General features: G+C 39.7%; 2 protein-coding genes across 6 annotated transcripts in view; one reads left to right on the forward strand and one right to left on the reverse strand.

The window, feature by feature from the left end:
• The window catches only part of LOC140481471 (ankyrin repeat domain-containing protein 42-like), a 56,764-nt gene that overhangs the window by 32,310 nt on the left and 1,929 nt on the right, over positions 1-22,525 (forward strand). For 2 of the 3 annotated variants that reach the window (XM_072577695.1, XM_072577694.1), the window contains exons 9-12: positions 2,155-2,324; positions 2,904-3,030; positions 4,217-4,358; positions 8,950-9,150. In XM_072577695.1, coding sequence (XP_072433796.1) covers positions 2,155-2,324; positions 2,904-3,030; positions 4,217-4,358; positions 8,950-9,135 — 625 coding nt within the window. In that variant the 3' untranslated portion in view covers positions 9,136-9,150. Of the gene's footprint in view, positions 1-2,154; positions 2,325-2,903; positions 3,031-4,216; positions 4,359-8,949; positions 9,151-22,525 lie in introns of those variants that run through there. The other variant, XM_072577696.1, reaches the window with a different exon arrangement.
• Positions 17,895-22,525, reverse strand: part of ccdc90b (coiled-coil domain containing 90B) — a 47,039-nt gene continuing 42,408 nt past the window's right edge. For all 3 annotated transcript variants that reach the window (XM_072577698.1, XM_072577697.1, XM_072577699.1), the window contains 2 exons: positions 18,897-19,011; positions 17,895-18,794 (listed from right to left, as the gene is read on the reverse strand). In XM_072577698.1, coding sequence (XP_072433799.1) covers positions 18,736-18,794; positions 18,897-19,011 — 174 coding nt within the window. In that variant the 3' untranslated portion in view covers positions 17,895-18,735. The remainder of the gene's footprint in view (positions 18,795-18,896; positions 19,012-22,525) is intronic.

Here is a 22,525-nt window from a genome sequence, read left to right on the forward strand (position 1 = left end):
CCTCCCACAGTCCAAAGATGTGCAGGTCAGGTGAATTGGCCATGCTAAATTGCCCGTAGTGTTAGGTGGGGGGGGGGGGGGGTAAATGTAGGGGAATGGGTGGGTAGGGGAATGGGTGGGTTGCGCTTCGGTGGGTCAGTGTGGACTTGTTGGGCTGAAGGGCCTGTTTCCACACTGTAAGTAATCTAATCTAATCTAATCATTAACTTTCTTCCCAGAGATGCTGCCAAACCTGCTGAGTTTCTCCGACAAGTTCTGGTTTTGTTTGCAAATTTTAAGATTGTCTTTGCTTAGTCTCTGCCAAATGTTTCATTTTTTATGTTACCTTATTTTAATTATTTAAGTTACTTTAATAACAAACTGAAATAGGTGGTGATCTTTTACAGTTACAATGATTAGGTAATATGTGCAGAATCTAAACTCTTGAAATGACTTCATAGAGTCCCAGCCAGTAAGCATAATTCATTCATGTGTCCAGATAGGTTTGTTAATGAAGTGCATGTGATTAGATTGTATGACAGTTTCATCAGATTTCCATACAGCTTTACTTGTATGCATGCAGAAGGTACCAATAGGTTGCTTGTTGCCCAGTCTTAAGGGGATGATATTAGGTACTTGCAGGCCACTCTTCTGTGCAACATACTCAGCAGAATAGCCTGACGTTTGGAGATGACATTCCTCTTTTGGGTCTAATATTTAAAGAGCTGACTTGTTGGAATGGGTATATGAATAGGAAGGGTTTGGAGGGATATAGGCCGGGTGCTGGCAGATGGGACTAGATTGGGTTGGGATATCTGGTCGGCATGGACAGGTTGGACCGAAGGGTCTGTTTCCATGCAGTACATCTCTATGACTCTATAACATTTGACGATACTTAAAACTTAAAAGGAAAAGTGATAAGTACTTCAATGGTTGCAATTACACTGCAAGAGTAACCTTTGATAAAAAGGCATGGAAATGGATGTCTCAAATCACTATTACATAACTCAAATTCTATTTGCTGTTTCTGTTTCTCATCTTTAAACAGACTGTTGTATTGCTGAATGTTAATAAAAACCTGTTGCTCAACAAATGGGTGGCACGGTGGCACAGTGGTTAGCACTGCTGCCTCACAGCGCCAGAGACCCGGGTTCAATTCCCGCCTCAGGCGATTGCCTGTGTGGAGTTTGCACATTCTCCCCGTGTCTGCGTGGGTTTCCTCCCACAGTCCAAAGATGTGCAGGCCAGGTGAATTGGCCATGCTAAATTGCCCGTAGTGTTAGGTAAGGGGTAAATGTAGGGGTATGGGTGGGTTGCACCCCAGTGGGTTGGTGTGGACTTGTTGGGCCGAAGGGCCTGTTTCCGTACTGTAATCCAAAAGCCATCACCTGATTGTCCAAAACATCTATTATTTCAGTTGACATAATGTTACAGAAATAAATCTAGAAAAAGATAACAGTTGGGAATGTATGTTATTTTGAAGCTAAGCGTTTCCTGTTTGGAGAGTTGAGAACTTGCCACTATTAGCAATTGTGATTTGATTTTACTTCATGGCTTTGAAAATCCATGGATATTCAGCAAAACAGCATGAGTTCAAATTCCACCAGCTGTCGTGATCTGGACCACAGCATCCGTCTAGGCCTCTGGATTATTAGTTCAATGCAACCATTTCCCCATCTTTGCTTTCTCAAATATATATTGTCTTTTACCTTACAATCTTAGTGTTTATCAACAGTCGAAAGTTAGACCAAAATCTAGAGACAATCAGTGTGCTCATGTTTTCAGGAAATCTTGTGGATGGAGATTGTCTGCTTGATTCCACCCATGCTCTTATAAAATGGAATAGGACCCTGAAAATTGGAGTGTCTATTTTCTGGGCCTTCATTATTGTCTTGCTTATATTGACATAGGCATTTCTAGTTAGACTTGGCCCTCTGGCTGACTGGTGGTGTAGTACGCACTCAGAAATTCTTTATCAAGGTCTTGTCGTGGAACATCAAGAATTTGAGTGCCAAACATGATCTTTACAGATATCCTATAAGAACAGGGCAGCTGTACCTGGTTTCCTGGGTGACCTGGTAGTAATTGTGCAAGTTGGGTTCAAACAGTAAACAGTTCTTATGCTTGTATAGGGCAGGTCAAGCACAAACTAATCCTTGGATTACTGCATTACAGATTTTCCCAGTTGGCAGCAGTTAATCTTCTGGGTGGAGGCATAGATGATGATTCTGATGAAGAACTAAGTAAAGACAATCTCAACTTCTTTCGCCAACATGTTATAGAATCAAGTACAGATAATCAGGATAACATTAACCTGAGTGGGGCTCAGAAGAAGGAAGCAAGGAGTAAGTTGATATTCTTTGTGTGCTTCATTAAACAGTATATAATCGGGTTATGTTGGAACATTATTGGGTTGTGTTACGCTTTCACTGGGGACATGCCAGTTTATCCCACTTTATTCTAAAATGACTTGTTGACATGACGTTTAAATAATTTAAAAACTGTCCAGGAAAAGTGCAAAATGTATCATCAATCAATTTGCAGCCCTTTGTAATATAGACACTACCTTCTCGACTTGTTTTAGCAGAAGTTATATTCCCCTCTGCTGTATTTTCTCACCTCTCCCCTGCTTCAAGTCATGTAATGAGCTCTGATGTTGTTGTCTTCCCCAAGTCTTCACTATGCCCCCTTCAGCTCTGTGCAGAATAGATACAAAGATAATGTTGGTTATTAGTTTGGATCCCTGGATTACCAGTCCAGGGTCATTACCAGTATGCTGTCATCTCCCCCAATACATACATACTTTCTTGTTTTTCTCAAATACATATTGGTCTTTATTTTAAGACCTAATTTCAGTATTTTCTACTCTCATGCTACAAATCAGTATTTTATGCTTACTCAACATCTTGTGTTCACCCATGCAGTGAGGGCCTATGAAAAGATTGAAAAATTTGAACGGTTATTAGAAATTGCAAAAAGCAACTACAGACAACTTGGAGGCATGCTGGAGGAAGACCACCTCCAGCAGAAGGAAGAGAAAGAAGCAGAAAGGTAGCTGTCAAGTACAACTTTTTATTGCTATGAAATAATTTTCACAGTATGTTCTGTCAGCAAAGAATGTCACTTGCTGCATGTCAAAAAATAGGGGCTGGACTACCCAAAACTTCCTGTCCATTGAATTAAATAGATGGGAATCAAATTGAGGTTTCTCACCAGAAACATGTTGCTGAACATGTAATATTAAGCTAAAGTTTATTTATTCATTCTCTTGTTAATGAAATAATTTGTTATTTAGCATAGCTATTTGAGAAGCTGAGCCAACTGTAATTTAGTTAACTTTTAATTTAAATTTTATATGATGCAATGCTACCTCTCTTCATTGTTCCAACTCAGATGGACTGAGTTGAATACTATAAGAGTGCAATTTCCAGCTGCTCCTAAGCAGTTGTAGTAGGATGTGACCTCATGTGTCATCTGTCACTAGTTCGTCAGCTCAGCTGTATTTTTCAGTTAAAGGAGAAAACCTTCTCACACTAAAGTGCTGAAAAAGCTTTATTGAACCTGATGAATGTCACTTGGTAGTGCTGCAAACCTCCACTAGACACAGATAAGGAAAATATTGCCATTGCATGGCTGTCTTATGGAACCACATTGTTAATACAACACTTAAAAAACAAGATTTCCATGGTTTCCAAAAGCACCAAATTGAATTTAATTTCTAGTTTGCAATCTACATTGATAAATGAACCTCATTAGGGTGGAGGAAAGCATTTGGAGCCCAACCTTGATTTTAATTGATGATCACTTTATTTTGCAAGGAGAGCAGCTAGACTAACTGACAGTTACCTGTCGTTGTGGGTCTCTAATGCGAATGACCATGCACATTCCCTTTTGCTTCTGTATGAATCTGCTGTTTCCTTTCACTGTAAGGAGACAGTCTATTCTGAGTTGTATCTCAGTCAAGATAGAATTTTGGATATTGCAATTTATAGCAGCAAACATTTGGCTAAGAAAGAAAAAGTCAGCCAAAACTTCCACCCTTGGTCATTGCACAGCAAAGTCCACACGTATTTGTTCTTCCTGAGTATCAATGACAGATGACTTCTGTAATTCTGTTTGAGAAGAAAGGGGTTGTGTGAGGTATCACTGCCAATGTTCTCATTATTTTTATTATGTAGTGAGACATACTTGTGGTGTAATGAAGGGATGATACAGATTGGCATTTTTCTTCATACAGAGTGTTGCAGGAGTTGCAGGCTCAACTGGAGTATGAACGTCTTCGCCGGGAGAAGCTGGAGTGCCAGCTGGATGATTGTCGAGCCGAGATAGGCCACCTAAATCAGTGTCTGGACAAACTGAAGACATCTGATGGCTCTGTGGTGAGAGGGTTATATTACTTCAGCTAGTTTAATGACAGGTTTTAAGTGTTACTTTATTTAGTCTTTTAGGAGACCTTTAACAAATTGAGTTCTGAAATCAGTAATTGTTTTTGTCATTATTGAAATGAATGAATGTACTGAAAAAGCAGTTCCTTTCATCTCTCATTTGGCAATCAGTCCTTGCATCTGTGCTTGAGCTCAGACTGTTGTGAGGTCTGGAGTTAAATGGTTCTGACAGACCCTAAGCTTAATCTTCTGCAGTCTACAGCTTTCTTCTTCACTATCAATTAGAGATCAAATTTTGGTGTTATCTTAAAACTGTCTTTTGAGACCCCCTACCTTTAAGTCGAAATAATTGGTGTACACCATAAACAGTACTGAGCCTCACTGAACCACACTGGAAACAACCTTCCAATACCAAAACAACACCATTTAACATTAATTACCCTTTAATAACTAGCAGTGACCCAATTTCAGATTCAACTTGACACTTTCTGTTTGCCATTGTGTGAACTTGTCAAAAACCCTGTTAAGAACCATGTCGACTAAGTCAAATGTGCTGTTCTCATTAGCCTTCCTACTATTTCCCAGATCCTTGTCCTTGATTAATTAATGATTTTCTACATGATGATTTATATCACACCTCAGGATTTTCCTGCAGCTGGGCTGATTAACCAGTAATTATTTGATCAAGCCTCTTCTCTGTTTTTAAGCAATGGTTTATTAGCTGACCTCCTATCCTCTGACACCATGATACCAACCTGAAAAAAATTAGAAAATGATGGTTAGAGTCTCTGCTATTACCCTCGGTCCTCCTAACAGCCCAGAGATATTGTTCAACAGGAACTGGTATATTGTTTCAAAGATGTCACATCTCTTAATATCTCCTGTTTCAATATATCAAACAGTGCAGTATTTACACTCTGCCTGATCTACAGTGTCTGCATTTTGTCCTCTTTTTTTATGAAGGATGACCCAAATATTTATTAAGAACCAAGCTCTCATCTTCTGTCACCACACACATTACCCATTTGGTCTTTAATTGGTTGAATTCTTCTAGGGAAATGTTCTTCTCTCAAAAGTGTGTAATTTTTAAAAAGTCTTTGCTTTTACTTGCCAATGCTTTTATTCTGTGCCTTCTATTTGCTTTCTTTGATGTTTTCATTAGGTTAGATTTCTCATATTCCTTCCATGCAAAGGGACTTACCTGATCCAAGTTAAAAATTGTTAATTAATTCTCATGTCACATCTGCATTAGAACATCAGGCTTTGGGGAATGGTTAGTTCCTGTTTCAATTAATCTGCTGAAACTTTCATCCAAGCATTTGTTTTCTCTTAACATGCCTATTCCATTGCTCTCCTAGCTGCCTCCCTACCTTTTTTATTCTCCCATGGGATGTGGATGCCCCTGCATATGTTGCACGTCTCTAATTGCCCTTGAATTGATTGGCTCCCTGAGGACATTTCAGAAAGCCATTGAGAGTCCATCACATTTCTGTGATTCTGTGGATCTGGAATCAAATGTAGGCCCAACTGGATAAGGACAGCAGATTGCCTTCCCAAAAGGATGTTAGTGAACCTTCCGATCTTCATAATCATGGTTATGCAGAATGCTTAGTTCTGATGTGCAGGACATGGACAATCTGGCTGAGATTTTGTGCAGACCCACAACGATCGATGTATCCAGTACACTTGGCTTCATGTCACCAAAGAATGAAACAAATGGTCTGCACACAAATCTAATGATGGTTATCTCTCAGAAAGGTGCTAAGTAGCATCATCCATTTTGTGCAATTTTCTTAAGATCTTTAAAAACACTACAAACTGGCTTTTGCAATGAGCTACTAGGCTCCATCATCATCACTTTATGGGAATGTTTGTGAACTCAGTTTTCCTTCTGTTAGCTGTATGATTTGTGTGACATTATTCATGACTTGGTATTGCAGGACCATAGCACTTTTGTTCTGATTTTGGTTGTGGAACATAGTGTTCTCTAGCCTGCTGCTTTTGTCTGCGATCATACTGGGAACCCCATGTTGCAGACTCGATGGAATGATGCCTCATTTTAAAGTGTGCCAAATTTAGTTTCTGAAATGTTCATCTATGCTCTTCCTCTCTTTCAATAGTTAGGTTGGTGAGAATGAGGTCAGCTAGCTTGCTTACTCATGTTAGTGCACTCACCATTTGTTGGAGGCTAGGTTTTTCAGCTTTGTCAGTCATGTATCAGTAATATTCTAATTAACTACTTATGGTATTGGAGCTTGAAATTCTGTGTCCATGGTATTTCGTGTACCTTCTTTTGTTTGGTTCTCCCTCAAATGGGTTTCAATGTTGAGGAATAATGATTCATCAGTTGATTGTAGTGGGGTCTGTTGATAGTAATTGGTCTCTAAAACAAAAGCACAATGCTGCAGATGCAGAAATCGTAAATTTAAAAAAAAGAAAGTTCTTGTGAAACTCAGCAGGTCTTGCAGCAACTTTGGTGAGAGAAACAGAGTTAATGTATCAAATTGAGTATGATGATTCTTTGGAACTGAAGAGAGAAATGGGAAAATGATTGATAGTATATTGTAAAAGCAAAGTTGGAGAAGAGCAAGTGGAAAAGAAGGAAAGGCCAAGGGAATGTTAAAGAGCAATGGTGATAATTAATGTAAGGGTTAATACGCAGGATCTTGTTCTTTGCAGACAAAACACACACAAGCATAGACAGTACTGTGTATATTTTAGACACAGCATCTGTTTCATCTCAGCAAAATAAATGAGAGCCATTCTCTGGTCAAGTCATTGCCCTGAGGAATTAGCAAATCAGAGACAACCTGCTTTGTTTAAAATTTAATACGAAGCCTGTCAGTTAGCTGTTAGTCATCAACTAATTGGTGCATTGTTCATGGCTATGCCTCCACTAATTAGATTCTATTTATCAACCAATCATTACCCCCTCTCCAACAATGCAAGTGTTGTTTTTCCATGACAATACTATTCTTGTGAATTAGGAGAAAATGAGGACTGCAGATGCGAGAGAGAGTCAGATTCAAAAAGTGTGGTGCTGAAAAAACACAGCAGGTCAGGCAGCATCCGAGGAGCAGGAGAATAGACGTTTCGGGCCTGACTTGCTGTGCTTTTTCAGTGCCACACAATTCTTGTGAATTGTCTGATAAGTGGAAGATGAAAAGCAGCAACAAAATGTGTTTTTCTCAACAGTATTCATGGTTTGGTTGTTAGAGATCAGTCACCTCAGCCACTGGACCTCACTGCAGGAGTTCCTCAAGGTAGTGTCCCAGGTCCAACCATCTTCTGCTGCTCCATCATGAGGTCAGAATTGGGTTGTTCACTGATGATTGTACAATGTTCAGCATCATTTAGTTACTGAAACAAAAACTTGGACAATAACCAGGCTTAGACTCATGCTACACAAGTGCAAGGCAATGGCCATCTTGTCCAAGAGAGAATTTAACCATCATCGTTTGATATTCAATGGCGTTATCATTGCTGAATTTTCCACTGCCAAAAGTTATCATTGGAAGTTATGATTGACCAGAAACTGAACTGGACTTGCCACATAAATACTATGAATACAAGAGTGGCGGGGAATTCACCCCCTGCTTCCCTTAGATTTGTTCACTACCCCTACAAGTTAAGATTATGATGGAAAATATTTCATTTGCTTAGCAGCTCCAACGACACTCATAAAACCGAACACCATCCACCAATACAGTGACAGCAGTTGTGTATCATTTATAAGATGCATTGCAGTAACTAGAGATGGGCAATAACTGCATGACTAGCCAGTTTTGCTCGTATTCAGTGAACAAATAAAAAAGTCCACATTGAACTTAAAACTTTAACTGTTTCTCTCTTCACAGGATGCAGCCATACCAGCTGCGTTTTTCTACTACTTTGTATTTTTACATTAGCAATTTATCTTGTTTGAATCCATGAAGCTTTTGGGATATAATGAGGTTTAGAGTCTATGTTGAGGACTCCCAGGACCATACTAGCCAACTGTATATCTTTTAGCCACTAGCTCTGATCAATCGACCTTTGTGATTGGGAAGGATATGCCAGGGATACTGAAGGAGGTACTGAGATGTTATTTAATAAGTGTTCTCTGTGAGATGATTATCAGGTTAAGCCTTGAGTAATCCATGGGAAATTTCTACCAAACTAGGCAGCAGTTCCTAAATTTGACTGAATTCACTGGATTTGGTCCTCCTGAGTTCCACAGTGATTGCTTTGTTAAAATGTCCTGGTAGGCCATCTTAGGATGTATTAAGAGACAAACATATGTCAGTATCTAGATTGGTTTAGTGTGGCAGGGTTCCTCACTTGTAGGGCACTAATTAACTAATTGCTTGTTTTAAGTAACCTTGGTGTTTTGATGGTCATTTTCCCTGACGCTAACCCATAGTGTACTAGATTTTACGTTGTACAGCACTTAATTATGTAATGACTTTACACTTGTACTGATGCACACCACTGTTATTGCAAAGACAGATGATGCTTGCTAGAGCAGAATAGCCCTTTTTTAATTTTCCTAAAATCATTACTTTTCCCACAAAAGTTTAGACATTTTTCTCTTTGTCTTACACAGGAAGAAACTTTGGAAGAGCCTGTTAAAGGGAAAAGAAAAGGAAAAAAGAAACAGGTGACCAATTCTGGAGGTGTGTTTGTGCGACGTGTTCCTTTGACAAGAACCGTGCCAAACCCAGACCACTCTGATACTCCCGAATCCTTTGCCATAGGCACGTTTAAATCTGTAATCAAATCTAGACCATAAACTTACCTGCACATATATTGCTCTCATATTGTCTCTAATTATAGAAAAACTGACTGCTGTCATTGTACTATTTTATAATGTGGGTGCAAATTTTGGAAATAATTCTATTGCTGGTTGAAAATATTCTTTTCCTGATTTTTTTTTCTTATGTCTATCTTTGGTATTTGTTCCATTTTTAAATCAACAATTTTACACTGATTGATTAGACAGTTTGACTCAAATGTTTTGTTCAGTCAGACTCACTTGAGAGCCCCTTATAAAAATGGGGTTTGGGGTTTGATTCTGCGATTTCCATCCAGTTTTCCTGAAATGTTAGTTGCTGTAGGTTAAGGTATAGGTAGCTCTCCCACCCTTGCAGGTTCCTTTGGGGAATAAACAGTTTAAATATTTCTGCATTTTGTTGTGCAAGTATTCGTCATTCATCGTGAGGTATCCCCTGTCCTATGTGAGAAGCCAAAAATAATTGTCCAGTTGCTCCTGTAATTCTGTTGTTGTTAGGCTGTAAAATGCATAAAATAAATTGTTCAGTTTCAATACTTAGATGCTATATGCAAGATAGGTAAAAACAAGGACTGCAGATGCTGGAAACGAGATTTTGGATTAGAGTGGTGCTGGGAAAGCACAGCAGTTCAGGCAGCATCCGAGGAGCAGGAAAATCGACGTTCCGGGCAAAAGCCCTTCATCAGATATTCCTGATGAAGGGCTTTTGCCCGAAATGTTGATTTTCCTGCTCTTCGGATGCTGCCTGAACTGCTGTGCTTTTCCAGCACCACTCTAATCCAGAACTATATGCAAGATAGGTGTTTTTGAGGAAAGACAAAGTACTGAAGAAACTCAGGAAGTCTGGCAGCATCCGTGGAGAGAGAAACAATTAAAGTTTCAAATTCGATGTGGCTCTTTTTAAAATTGACTAGAAACATTGACACGCTTTCTCCCTACACAGATCCTGCTAGACCTGCTGAGTTTCTGTAGCAGTTTGTTTTTAATTTCAGATTGCTAGCTTCTGCAATATTTTGCTTTTATTTGAATACTTTTAAGGCATTTTTTTGGAGCAGCACATTCTGGAAGAAACCAGGAAGCAAGTTATACTGGACTTGGAATTGTGCAACCTCAAAATTGTCTGAACAGAGACCAGCTAGTTGGGAAAGTGAAATCATGTTCAACCAATTTATTGTCAGTCTTCAAGGAGAACCATTGGTAGTGTCCTGACCTCTGAGCCAGCAGACCTGGGTTCAATGTGCAATGACATCTCTGAACAGGTTGATTAGAAAATATGAAGGAGTAACATTTGCATGCTGTTAGTATCCTTATCTCTGAGCTGGGCAACCTGGGTTGAAGACCTATCTGCTTCAAGATGCATAATAACATTTCTGAACAGGTTGTTTAAAAGAACATCCATACAAAAAGTGAATATGAGCTGAAAGTGTGTTTCTGGAAAAGCGCAGCAGGTCAGGCAGCATCCAAGGAGCAGGAGAATCGATGTTTCGGGCATGAGCCCTTCTTCAAGAATGAGGAAAGTGTGTCCAGCAGGCTAAGATAAAAGGTAGGGAGGAGGGACTTGGGGGAGGGGCGTTGGAAATGCGATAGATGGAAGGAGGTTAAGGTGAGAGTGATTAAGGTGACAGTGATAGGCTGGAGTGGGGGTGGAGAGGTCAGGAAGAAGATTGCAGGTTAGGACGGTGGTGCTGAGTTCGAGGGTTGGGACTGAGACAAGGTGGGGGGAGGGAAATGAGGAAACTGGAGAAATCTGAGTTCATCCCTTGTGGTTGGAGGGTTCCTAGGCCGAAGATGAGGCGCTCTTCCTCAAGCTGTTGTGTTGCTATGGTCTGGCGATGGAGGAATCCAAGGACCTGCATGCCCTTGGTGGAGTGGGAGGGGGAGTTGAAGTGTTGAGCCATGGGTGGTTGGGTTGGTTGGTTGGTCCGGGTGTCCCAGAGGTGTTCTCTGAAACGTTCCGCAAGTAGGCGGCCTGTCTCCCCAATATAGGGGAGGCCACATCGGGTGCAGCAGATGCAGTAAATGATGTGTGTGGAGGTGCAGGTGAATTTGTGGCAGATATGGAAGGATCCCTTGGGGCCTTGGAGGGAAGTAAGCGGGGAGGTGTGGGCGCAAGTTTTGCATTTCCTGCGGTTGCAGGGGAAGGTGCCGGGAGTGGAGGTTGGGTTGGTGGGGGGTGTGGACCTGACAAGGGAGTCACGGAGGGAGTGGTCTTTTCGGCACGCTGATAGGGGAGGGGAGGGAAATATATCCCTGGTGGGGGGTCTGTTTGGAGGTGGCGGAAATGAAGATGGATGATATGATGTATATGGAGGTTGGTGGGGTGGTAAGTGAGGACCAGTGGGGTTCTGTCCTGGTGGCGATTGGAGGGGCGGGGCTCAAGGGCGGAGGAGCGGGAAGTAGAGGAGATGCACTGAAGAAGGGCTCATGCCCGAAAGTCGATTCTCCTGCTCCTTGGATGCTGCCTGACCTGCTGCGCTTTTCCAGCAACACATTTTTCAGCTCTGATCTCCAGCATCTGCAGTCCTCACTTTCTTCAAAAAGTGAATGTGCAAAGTACCAATTCATAGTGTAAGTGGTAACGTGTTTGCATGGGTAGGAGATTGGCTGTTTGGCAAAAAACTGAATGCATAAATAATTGTTTTTTGATTAGCAGAATGTGACAAGTGAAGTCCTTCAGAAGATTGTACTGAAGTTCTGACCTTTTACTGTTCATATCATCAACTCAGTTGAGGGGGTCAATAAAATAAGGAAAATTTAGACCGATAGGTTGAGTGAGTGGGCAAACATCTGGCAGGTGGAGTATAATGTGTGGAAATGTGAAGCTATGCACATTCATAGGAACAATAAAAAAGCAGAGTATTTGATGTATTCAGCTGCAAGAGTTCCAAACATGTTATGTTTTTACACAGAGAGTGGTAGGAGTCTAGAAGGCACTGCCAAGTGTGGTGGTGGAGGCAGTTACAATAGGGGTGTTTAAGGAGCTTTTAGATAAATGCATGAATATGCAAGGAAAGGAGGGATATGGACTAAGGTCAAGTGAAAGTGAATCTAATCTAATCTAGATATAGTCTCAATAATTCCCTGTATTACTGAAGCAGAACATCCTTACATTTATGTTCAATTCCTCTTGTAACAAAGGCTAGAATTTCATTGTCAAGTATGTGCTGCATAGAACATAGAACACAGAGCAGTGTAGTTAGCAAAGGTGTTGCGCCAAACATGACGCCAAACTCAAGTAATCCCTTTCACTTGACCTTAGTCCATATCCCTCCTTTCCTTGCATATTCATGCATTTATCTAAAAGCTCCTTAAACACCCCTATTGTAACTGCCTCCACCACCACACTTGGCAGTGCCTTCTAGACTCCTACCACTCTCTGTGTAAAAAACATAACCTGTTTGGAACTCTTGCAGCAGAATTGAGACTATATCTCTTAGCTGCAGTTTTCATCTCCTTATTTAAGGGTGTGACAATATTAGAGGTGGTTCAGAGGAAGTTTACTGGATTGATAACTTGCTGGTTCCAGGTGTTACATGATGATAAGTTGGAGACACTGAACTTGTTTGCATTGGAGTTTAGAAGAGTGATAGTGACTTGATTGAAGTGTATAAAATCCTGAATGCATTGACCAGCTGGAAAGGATGTTTCCTCTCCTGGGTGAGTGCAGAATGAGGGGACACTGTTCAAAAATTAAGAGTCGTCCTTTTAGGACAGAAGTCAAGAGAATTTTTGTTTCTGTGAGTGTTGTGTGACTTTGAAACTCTGTACCTTGGAAGACACAACAGAAATGGTGTCATTTCATTTTTCTGGGAGGAGATTTATAAACTCTTGTTAGACTAAGGAATCTAGGATTATTTGGAGGTAACTGGGAATGGGGAATTTGAAACACAAATAGATCAGCTTTGATTTTTAAAAGTTCATTCAGGGGATGTAAACATTCAAATCAGGATGCGGAGTGGTTCAGAGGGGAATTTGCAGCTGGTGGTGCTCCCATATATTTTGGTCTTCTAGATAGTAGTGGTACAGGCTTGGAAAGTGTTGCCTCAGGAGCTTTAGTGAAACTCTGTAGTGCATCTTATAGGTGGTACACATTGCTGCTAATGAGCATTGGTCTTAAAGGCTGCTTTGTCCTGGATGGTGTTTAGCTTCTTGATTGTTGTTGGATCTGCACTCATCCAGGCAAATGGAGACTATTCCATCACACTCCTGACTTGTACAGGCTTTGGAGAATCAGAAATATGTTACTTGCTGTAGACTCCGAGCCTCTGACCTGTTGTTGTAACCACGGTATTTTTTTATTACAGGTCTAGTTCAATTTCTGGTCAATAGTAACCCCCAGCATATTGAGAACATGGGATTCAGTGATGGTAATGTCATTGAATGTTTGATTAGATTACTTAGTGTGGAAACAGGCCCTTCGGCCCAACAAGTCCACACCGACCTTCCAAAGAGTAACCCACCCAGATCCATTTCCCTCTGATTAATGCACACTGTGGGAGGAAACCGGAGCACCCGGAAGAAATCCACGCAGACACGGGGAGAATGTGCAAACTTCACATAGACAGTCACCTGAGGCTGGAATCGAACCTGGGTCCCTGGCGCTGTGAGGCAACAGTACTAACCCCTGAGCTGCCCCCTTGTTGAGGGGCGATGGTTAGATTCTCTCCAGTATGTATGGCTCTGATGATTGATTGAATTGTAGTGCAGGCTCAAGGGGCTATATGTTCTATATCTGCTCTTAATTCATATATTCATATGCTAATATACATTTCATTAACTGAGCTCTGCCCACAGTGGATACTGTGTGGGTGCCTATGGAGGATGCCTTGGTTTAAGAAGGATCATGGTACAATGAAGGGTCAAAGAAGGGGGAATGGATGATCAGAGTTTATGAAGGAGCAAATGTAGGTATGTAGTGTGGAACAGGTATATGGATTTGAGGTATCATTGTTCACCTTTAAGATTAGACCAAAGTCCAAATGAACAATGGCAGGAATTTCCAGCCACCTCATCTGGCTTCCTATTACCACTTCTGGTCTGTCGCTGGAAAAGCAAGCCCAATAGTACTCAGCTGACCTCCTGGGGAATGAAGGTAAAATGGGTGTGACCTCTTTAAAAGAAGACATGTCCTAGCCAGGAAGTTTATCAACCTAACCTTCTTTCTTCCACCAGAAAAATCCAGCCCAATGTTTATATTTGAGAGTTTGGAACACAATCAAAGTACTTCTACAGCAGGTCACTTGCACTCATAATGTGAAAATCAAATGTGCTTAGAAATCTATTTTGAACTGTGCTATTAACTTAGATGCAGAATTATTTAACTGTCATAACTTGATATTTTCATAAATATTAATATTTGCAAATATGATTAAAGACATTTTAATTTATATTTTGAAAATAATTAAATTTCTGTGTAACATGCCTTGTTGCTTGTAAAGCTTTAGCAATGCTGTTTTGAGTTCTGATGGTGTGAAGACTTGATTTTTCTAATTCTAGTTTGCTGGCCTTTAGTGGAGGGCCTGTGTCAAGAAGGATGAGTAGAACGGAGGAATGAGAACAAAAGGCAAGGAGGATGAATGGTCATGGGTAGATGTGGGGAGAAATGGAGAAGGGAGGAAAAGTGAAGCAGTGAAAGAAGTTGCGAAGGGGAGAGTATGGGAGAGAACAAAAGGGGCATAGGGAGGGAAGGGAATGTGTTCTCACTATTGATGCAACACAATTTTTAAATTGAGAAACATTTTGAGCACAGGTGTCTTATGGGTCAATGGGCTAGCTGGTGTGTTGACTATCACTGCAGCTAATATTCAAATACAAGCAACTAGCTGACAGCCAGGAGAAAAACAGCAGCTGTAAAGGTGGGCTCACAGTGAACGCTACCTGGAAAGGACAGATATCAATTATTATGATAGTGCAGAAGCAAAGTTAATGTAATATTTCCTCCTTTTCTTTCATTATAAATTCACCTTTACCAGAAGAATGTACCATTGAAGTCTCAGAACCATGGAATGCTTCACAATGCCACCTGATGCGTGCAATTTGACAACAGTGCTCGATATTTTTATTGTGTTTCTTTGTCGATTGACATCTGTGATGCTGACAGCAAGTTATGCTTGAATCACTGTTTTAGGGATTGCATTTCAGATTATAATTTGCTGTGTAAAAAAGAAAAATCAGGCCTCCCTCCTCAAGTTTTTGCAATACTTTCAAATTTTCTCGATCAGAACTTTCATAATTTTGAACATTTCTATTAAAATTGCCCATTAACTTTCTCTGTTCCAATGAGAACAATCTCAACTTCTTTAATCTCTCCAGGCAACTGCAGTCTTTTGCTCCAGGTGATATTGTAAAGTTCGGCCGAACATCCATCCTAACGTGAAAATACAAAGCAAAGCCTTTCTTGAAATGTGGCTAGGGTTCAGTTATTGATTTGGAAGTGGCAATCAGTCTGGGAGGGGTCTGTCAGCAGTTCTATGTAAGGGACAGTATCAGAGAATGGAAAGTGAAAGGTGTGAAAAGGGAATTTTTGTGCAATAATTATTCTATCATTCAGGTAAAAAGCTGAAAACTTTGGCTGGAATGAATAGTTTTGAACAGATTTGTTGGGTGGCTTAAGACAGAGTGAAATAAAATGTTGTGAAATGTTAAAATCAAGACTTAAATATTTAAGAAAGAACTGGCTGGTTCAATAGTACATTGATAGAGACACCTGGTGGACAGGAAAGCATTACTAATGTTTCTCAAAATTTTAACACAGAAAATCCCATTATTGTAACACATTTACATAGAGTATACACAGAGACAAGCCATTTGGTCCGTGGACCAACAAAGTACATTGAAAACCCATGTCAACTGATTTCATATTTGTCCATAACTGTCATGTTTGTGGTAATCTGGGGAGGTATTGGCCCAGTGGTACTATCGCTAGACTATTCACCCAGAAACTCAACTAATGTTCAAGGGAATGCAAATTCAAAACACACCGTGGCAGATGGTAGAATTTGAGTGGTCTATTGACAACTGAGACCATTGTCAATTGTCAGAAAAACCTAATTCCCTAGAATCCTTGAGGGAAGAAAATCTGTCGTCTTTAATAAAAACTGAAAGAACTGTGGATGCTGGAAATCAGAAACAAAAACAAATTGCTGGAAAAGCTCAGCAGGTCTGGTAGCATCTGTGGAGAGAAATCAGAGCGGACATTTCAGTCTGAGCACTGAGGAAGGGTCACTGGACCAGAAATGTTCAGTCTGATTTCTCTCCCCAGATGCTGCCAGGCTTGCTGAACTTTTCCAGTAATTTGTTTTTGAATCAGTCATCCTTTCCTGGTTTAGCATAAGTGTAACTCCAGACCCACGGTCCTGTGGTTGACTCTTAACTGTTCTCTGGGCAATTAGGGTCGAGCAATAAATGCTGGCCTAGCCAGTGAAGCCCTCATTCTGTGACTGAATAGAAAAAAATCGAATGGATATATGTTGTGAAGGGAGTTGCAAGAGTTTTAGAAATATTTTATTGGTGGAGAGGGGATTTGGTTTTGCATGGGTAGGGTTGATTGAGGATTAATACCTAAATGCCACTGGAATAAATGTAAAACTAATCTTTAAACATGTTTTGGAATTTGGTTCTGGCAATGATGTCCATCTTCCCAGACTGAATAAAGAGTTGCATCAGAAAGCAAGTATGACTCAACTAGAAAATCCTTGGCACAATTTAGGTGTCTTTATATCTCCCATGACTGCGCAAGGAAAGATGATCAAATGTCAATTTTCCAGGGAAAATATGGTTAGAGGGAAGGGAATAATTAATCAGGCTCTGCAGCATAATCCAGACTCTGATTTAAAATCTTAAATTTGCCTTAACTTTGTATTGCGGTTTTCAAATGTCTACATCTATACCTGGATCTAGTTGTCTATATTGGACCAAATAATAGACAATGCATAAAATAAAGTGGTCTAAATATAGTGAACAGTAAATATACTGATCATTGTTGCCTTGGCCATGATTATGTGGTACTTAAACAGGAGCCAAATACTTTCTTTCACTGATCATACTTTGATCTACAAGTGACATTTTAACAATTGAAAATAAATTCTTGTTACTGAAGTAGCAAATGCTGCTGATAAATAAAGTGCAAACATGATCATCAGCTTTAAAGCTAACTTGCACAGGCGTAAAGCAATGAACAAATTCCCTTTAAGGCATTCTGTATGATGACTGACGGTAGTTTGCACCACATACAAAGTACAAATCAACTTCACTCCATGCATGCTACAGCAAGCAGATATTTTCCTTGTTCACTTCTCACAATGATGCATATGTGGCAAGTCAATAATTTTGTGACAATCTACACACCTGCAAACGCAAATCTAAATTCAAAGTCATATTTGTATTTGAAAAACATAGATGGTTGGTCTTTGCATTCAGAGCTATTTAAAAAAAGTTTGTATCTATAGAAACAAATTAGAGCTATTGCTCACGTTTTTCTGTTTGTTTTTACAGTAAATGTGCATGTAAATAACATGAAAATGGTGTGGAGCTATGATTGTGAGAAAAGGGGACCGATGAGATTACAGAGAGATCATGTAGGGCAGAAGCTGGTGTTGAATTAACCAGAGCTATCTTTCTCATATCTGAGTCCGAGTCCATCACACAGGAAATTGGTAGAAGACCAACAGGGCAGTGGTCACTTTCAGATTTTCATTGCTTAAGACTGGCCTGTGCAAGATCCTTAAACAAATTGTACACACTACACATATAGATGGGAATTGATGCTAAAATGACAACTTTCTTTAATTTTTATGAATATATAATACAAATATTCCTTTTAAAAAAGGAATATTATCTTTGTGACAACATTTTCATCTGATGTGATCATTCAAAATTGACTTTACTTGGTGATTTTCTTTATACCTGGTGACTTTTAGAAATTGTTATTAATTGTTTATCCTTTAATTTTTCAGAGAATAAATGGTTTAATTGCTACCATTTTTCAGCACAAACAGTAACAGAAATATGTGGATGAAATAGTGCTTTGTGGCAAAATAGTTGGCTATCTAATTCCTCATATCACTTTACATAATTACCTGGACACTTGCCACATCCATCACTTCCAACTTTCATCAATTTCAATCAATATTGCAAGTAAAAAAAAAGTTCTGTTCAAGATTATATTATTTACTGAACAACCAAGCAACAGTATTCAGCATAACAAACTCAGCTGTACAACATTCAAGAGACCAGAAACAGAGCCTTAAAGCAGCACCAAATGCTGAATATCACAACACATTCCATGTGTATAAAGAAGCTGTTGAAGGTCAGTTTTGCACCATGATCCCACTCTCACCAGCAATGGGTTAAGAACAGCCAAAGTCAGTTCGTATGAGAATATTACAACAAATAGAATAGAATTGTGTCTCAACTCACTATCCAGTTTTTGGAATCATTTGTAAACACAATGAATATTAATGGAACATAACTGACTTTCCTAAAAACATAGCAGATCAACAATCATTCTTTCCAGAAAAATCCCAATATTTTTTATGGAGTTATCTTCAAGATAGTTAAGTTCCACTAAGTTGCTTGTTGCTGACGATCATCTTTCATTTGCTATTTTTGCCACAATCGATAAAATCCTAAGGCTATTGCTAGGCAACTGAACACCGATGCTGTAGAACAATAAAGCAGAAAATAGAATTAGATAAATGCTGACTTTTCTAAAATGCTGAACTTGTTTCTTGAGTTTAACGACCCCACTTTCACAATCTTACCTGCAAGATACCTCATTGTTTCTAGTTTAAGTGATTCCAACATGGTCTTAAGTGAAGCCACATCGGTGTCAATTTTTTTGTTTGTTTCGGTGATGGCACGGTCTGTGTCTGAGTTCTGAAAAGGTGAACAAAAATCACAAATCAATCTGCAAGGAACAGTTATATTGCATTTAGAGGATGTTGTATTTCTGTGCCCAAGAGATAGATAATAGTAGACAATGGTACACTACTAAAATAGACTAGTGAGTCATTAGCTTATTGTGGTTGATGGGATCTTGATGTGTTAGCATTTGCTGATAGGTTTTACAACTTTGGTTATGTTTCAAAACTTAATTAACAGTAAATAATTTCAGGTCTGATGTTGTGAAAGGGGAGTTATAAATGCAAATCCTTTTATCATTGACATTTTCAGGTGGTTCTACTTTTGCTGACACTGTACTTGCAGAAAAAAAAATGCAGAATTCCTGAGTTGGGAGAAGGAATTATTTAATGTTAGGTGGGAATTAGAGCTTATATAGGGAAGGGGAGACTGTGAACAGAGTTGGTGTGGGGACTAACATTTTCTGCAGATGTACTAGCAGCAGCAGCCAAACTCTGAATAGAGGAGGTACTGAGAAAGAAGGAACATGTAATAGCTGTCTGTGAAACCTAGAAGCAATTTGTTTTCCTCAGATGATTGTTAGCTTATGACATTTTCCTCCCTTAATGTAGTGGAAATGGCATATTTTAAACTTATTCAGGGCTGAGTTAGATTAATAAGCCACACTCTTAATTAAAGGTATAGGAGGCTGAAAGGCACGGATTTGGATTCTCAGTATTGGTGTAGACTTGGACTCAGTGTGGATGTGGCGAGGCATCCTCTTACCTTGATGTCATGGTCTCTTGGCCTGGTGTGGCCTCAGCTTGGACTTCCGGCCTGGGGATGATTCCAGGCCTGGTATTGATGAGAAGCTAGATGCCAGTGTGGACTGGATTAGAAGGACTGTTATTCTGAGCTTTTTATTTCCCTGATCTGTAATGCTGGACTTTATATTTCTTTACTTTTCTAATTTGGTTTTCCCTAGGAACTTGTACTGAAGAATCTGTACCTAGGTATCTTGTACATAAGATGGCACTATAGGTGGCAGCTTGTAAACTTTTCACTGTCTCATTTTAATATATGTGACAATAAAGCTTATTCAATTCAATTGAAAGGCCAAATGGTGGACTTCTGCTCCAAAGTTATATTGTCCTACAAATGTGGGCACGTGATGAAAGGGTGTTTCACTGGTGATAGTAATACATAGAGACTGAGTATTTTTACTGGAAGGATCTTAAATGGAGTGTTGTTATTTCTAATATAAAGATACAGGTAAAGATTAGATCATTTAAATTGGAATGCTGTAGGTTAAACATTTAAAAATAAGAAGGAACATAAAAAGCAGAAGAAATTGACATTACAGCCACTGAGGACCAAATGGCCTTCTCTGATTTTGCTATTTCTATCATAGAAAACTTTGTGCTGGTGCCCAAGGTATGATTAGAAGTCCTGTGATCAGCTCATCATGTGGTCAGATCTCCAGGAAAGCCTTTAGCCAAAATTAGCAATCCTCTTCCTAACAAATAAACTATCACTCTCTCCTCCTCTTGCTGCTCTTTCAGACTGGTCATTAGATTTCAGGAATTAAAATAATTTACTTTCACAGAAGTCAAATAATTTTGATGTACTTCTATATCATATGAGTAGCCACTTGAGTCAACATTTAAAAACATTGGAACATTGCACTTATGTTCTTACAGCAAATGTTGCTGAGAATTAAGATATTGCAGATCATCAGAATCTAGTCATCAAGCTCCAGAAAATATTTAAGGCCTTCTTCTACCACAAGATAAAGAGCATGTTTAGAACCTTTAGTCCAGCTGAATAAGATAGCTTTCACTTGGCACCTACAGCAATTTAAAATTGTCTCTAGAATTAGAGACCAAATTACTTTCACATATGTGCTGTTGTTATTTTCCTGTGGTGGTTTACATCGATAGAGATGGCATCATATGTTTAAAAAACAAAGAACTTAGGATGCTGGAAATCTGAAACAAGCACAGAAAGAGCTGGAGGTCTGGCAGCATCGATGGAGGGAAAGCAGAGTCAATGTTTCAGATCCAGTGACGAGAAGCACAGTTGCTCAGTGGTTAGCACTGCTGTCTCATAGCACTGGGGACCCGGGTTCAATTCCAACCTTGGGTGACTGTCTGTGTGGAGTTTTGCACATCCTCCCTGTGCCTGTGTAGGTTTCCTCGGCTAGGTGGATTAGCCTTGGGAAATGCGGGGTCACAGCGATAGGGTGCGGGTCAGTCTAGGTGGTACGGGCTTTAGAGGGTCAGTGCAGACTAGATGGGCTAAATGGCCTCTTTCTGCACTGTAGGGATTCAATGATTTGATGCCTTGAAGAAAGGTCACTGAATCTAAAACACTGACTCTGTTTTCTCTCCAAAGGCAATTAAACTGAACCACTAGTCAACCTTCTGTTGCACATTTAATGGGCAATTAACATGCAGGTGCAGGAACTCCACTGGGAGAGTTAAGGTGGGATTCTGTTAAAAACATTATTTTTAAATAACCTGCTCAGACATGTCATGTTACACCTCTAGGGAAGGTGGGAATTGAACACAAAGCTTATGGTCCCGAGGTAGAGCTGCACGACTCCTAAAATTTGTTTTTCTGAAAACAACGCAAGCTGTTCAACCAGCTCGTTTGGACACGTTCTGACACACCTCCATGGCAGGTAGGGCTCAAACCCAGACCTTGCAGCCCAGGGGTAGGAGCAATACCACATTGCCACAATAATCCTAACATTTTTTTGGTTTAAGAAATGTGTTTGAACATGTTATAACACACTTTCTGCACAGCACCGTTCCCAACAGGCTACATCTGCAGTCATTCTAAAGTCCCACACACAGTCATTGACGTGCTGACACGGATCACAGCAATAACTTCTAGTTCTGGAAGATCCTGACCTCTGAAGTCCATACAGAAAAAAAGGAATGTTAGAAGAAACACTGCAGCACAGATTGGATTTGAATAGAGATCTTCTGGCTGTACACACTACTACTTGGCCACATAACCCTTATTATTCTGTTACCATTAAGCTAATGGTGGATCAGCACAAATTGGCTGCTAGACTATAGTAAAAAATAATTCACTGTGTCCCCTTGTCACAAGTTCCTACCTACTTGCACATTAATTTGTACACCATGCTTTTCAACAAATTCTGGACTATCATTACTTTATTTTACAAATCATTCTTTGGACAACAGTGATTTTAGTTACTGAGGAGAAGAAAAGACCATTGAAAATGCTTCAAAAAGGTGATTCTTTTTAAACAATTGATTAGAAAAACTTTTTTTTTCTAGCTAGGTTCTCCTGACTGACCTTTCTGGAATGGCTATTTCTATAATTCTTCAATAGTTTCTTGCTGGCTTTCTTATCACTTTCCTTATTTCTGTTTTGTATGTTTTCTGTTAAATCACTTTGGATTTGCAACAATTTTAATTTGTACAATTGAGTATAGCATGATAAAAGGAAAAGTTCTGTGATTACTCCAAGTGCGAGAACATTCACACCAAATATTGCAGCATCAGCATTATAGATT

This window comes from Chiloscyllium punctatum, chromosome 9 (genome assembly GCF_047496795.1).
Source record: "Chiloscyllium punctatum isolate Juve2018m chromosome 9, sChiPun1.3, whole genome shotgun sequence".
Classification (NCBI taxonomy): domain Eukaryota; kingdom Metazoa; phylum Chordata; class Chondrichthyes; order Orectolobiformes; family Hemiscylliidae; genus Chiloscyllium; species Chiloscyllium punctatum.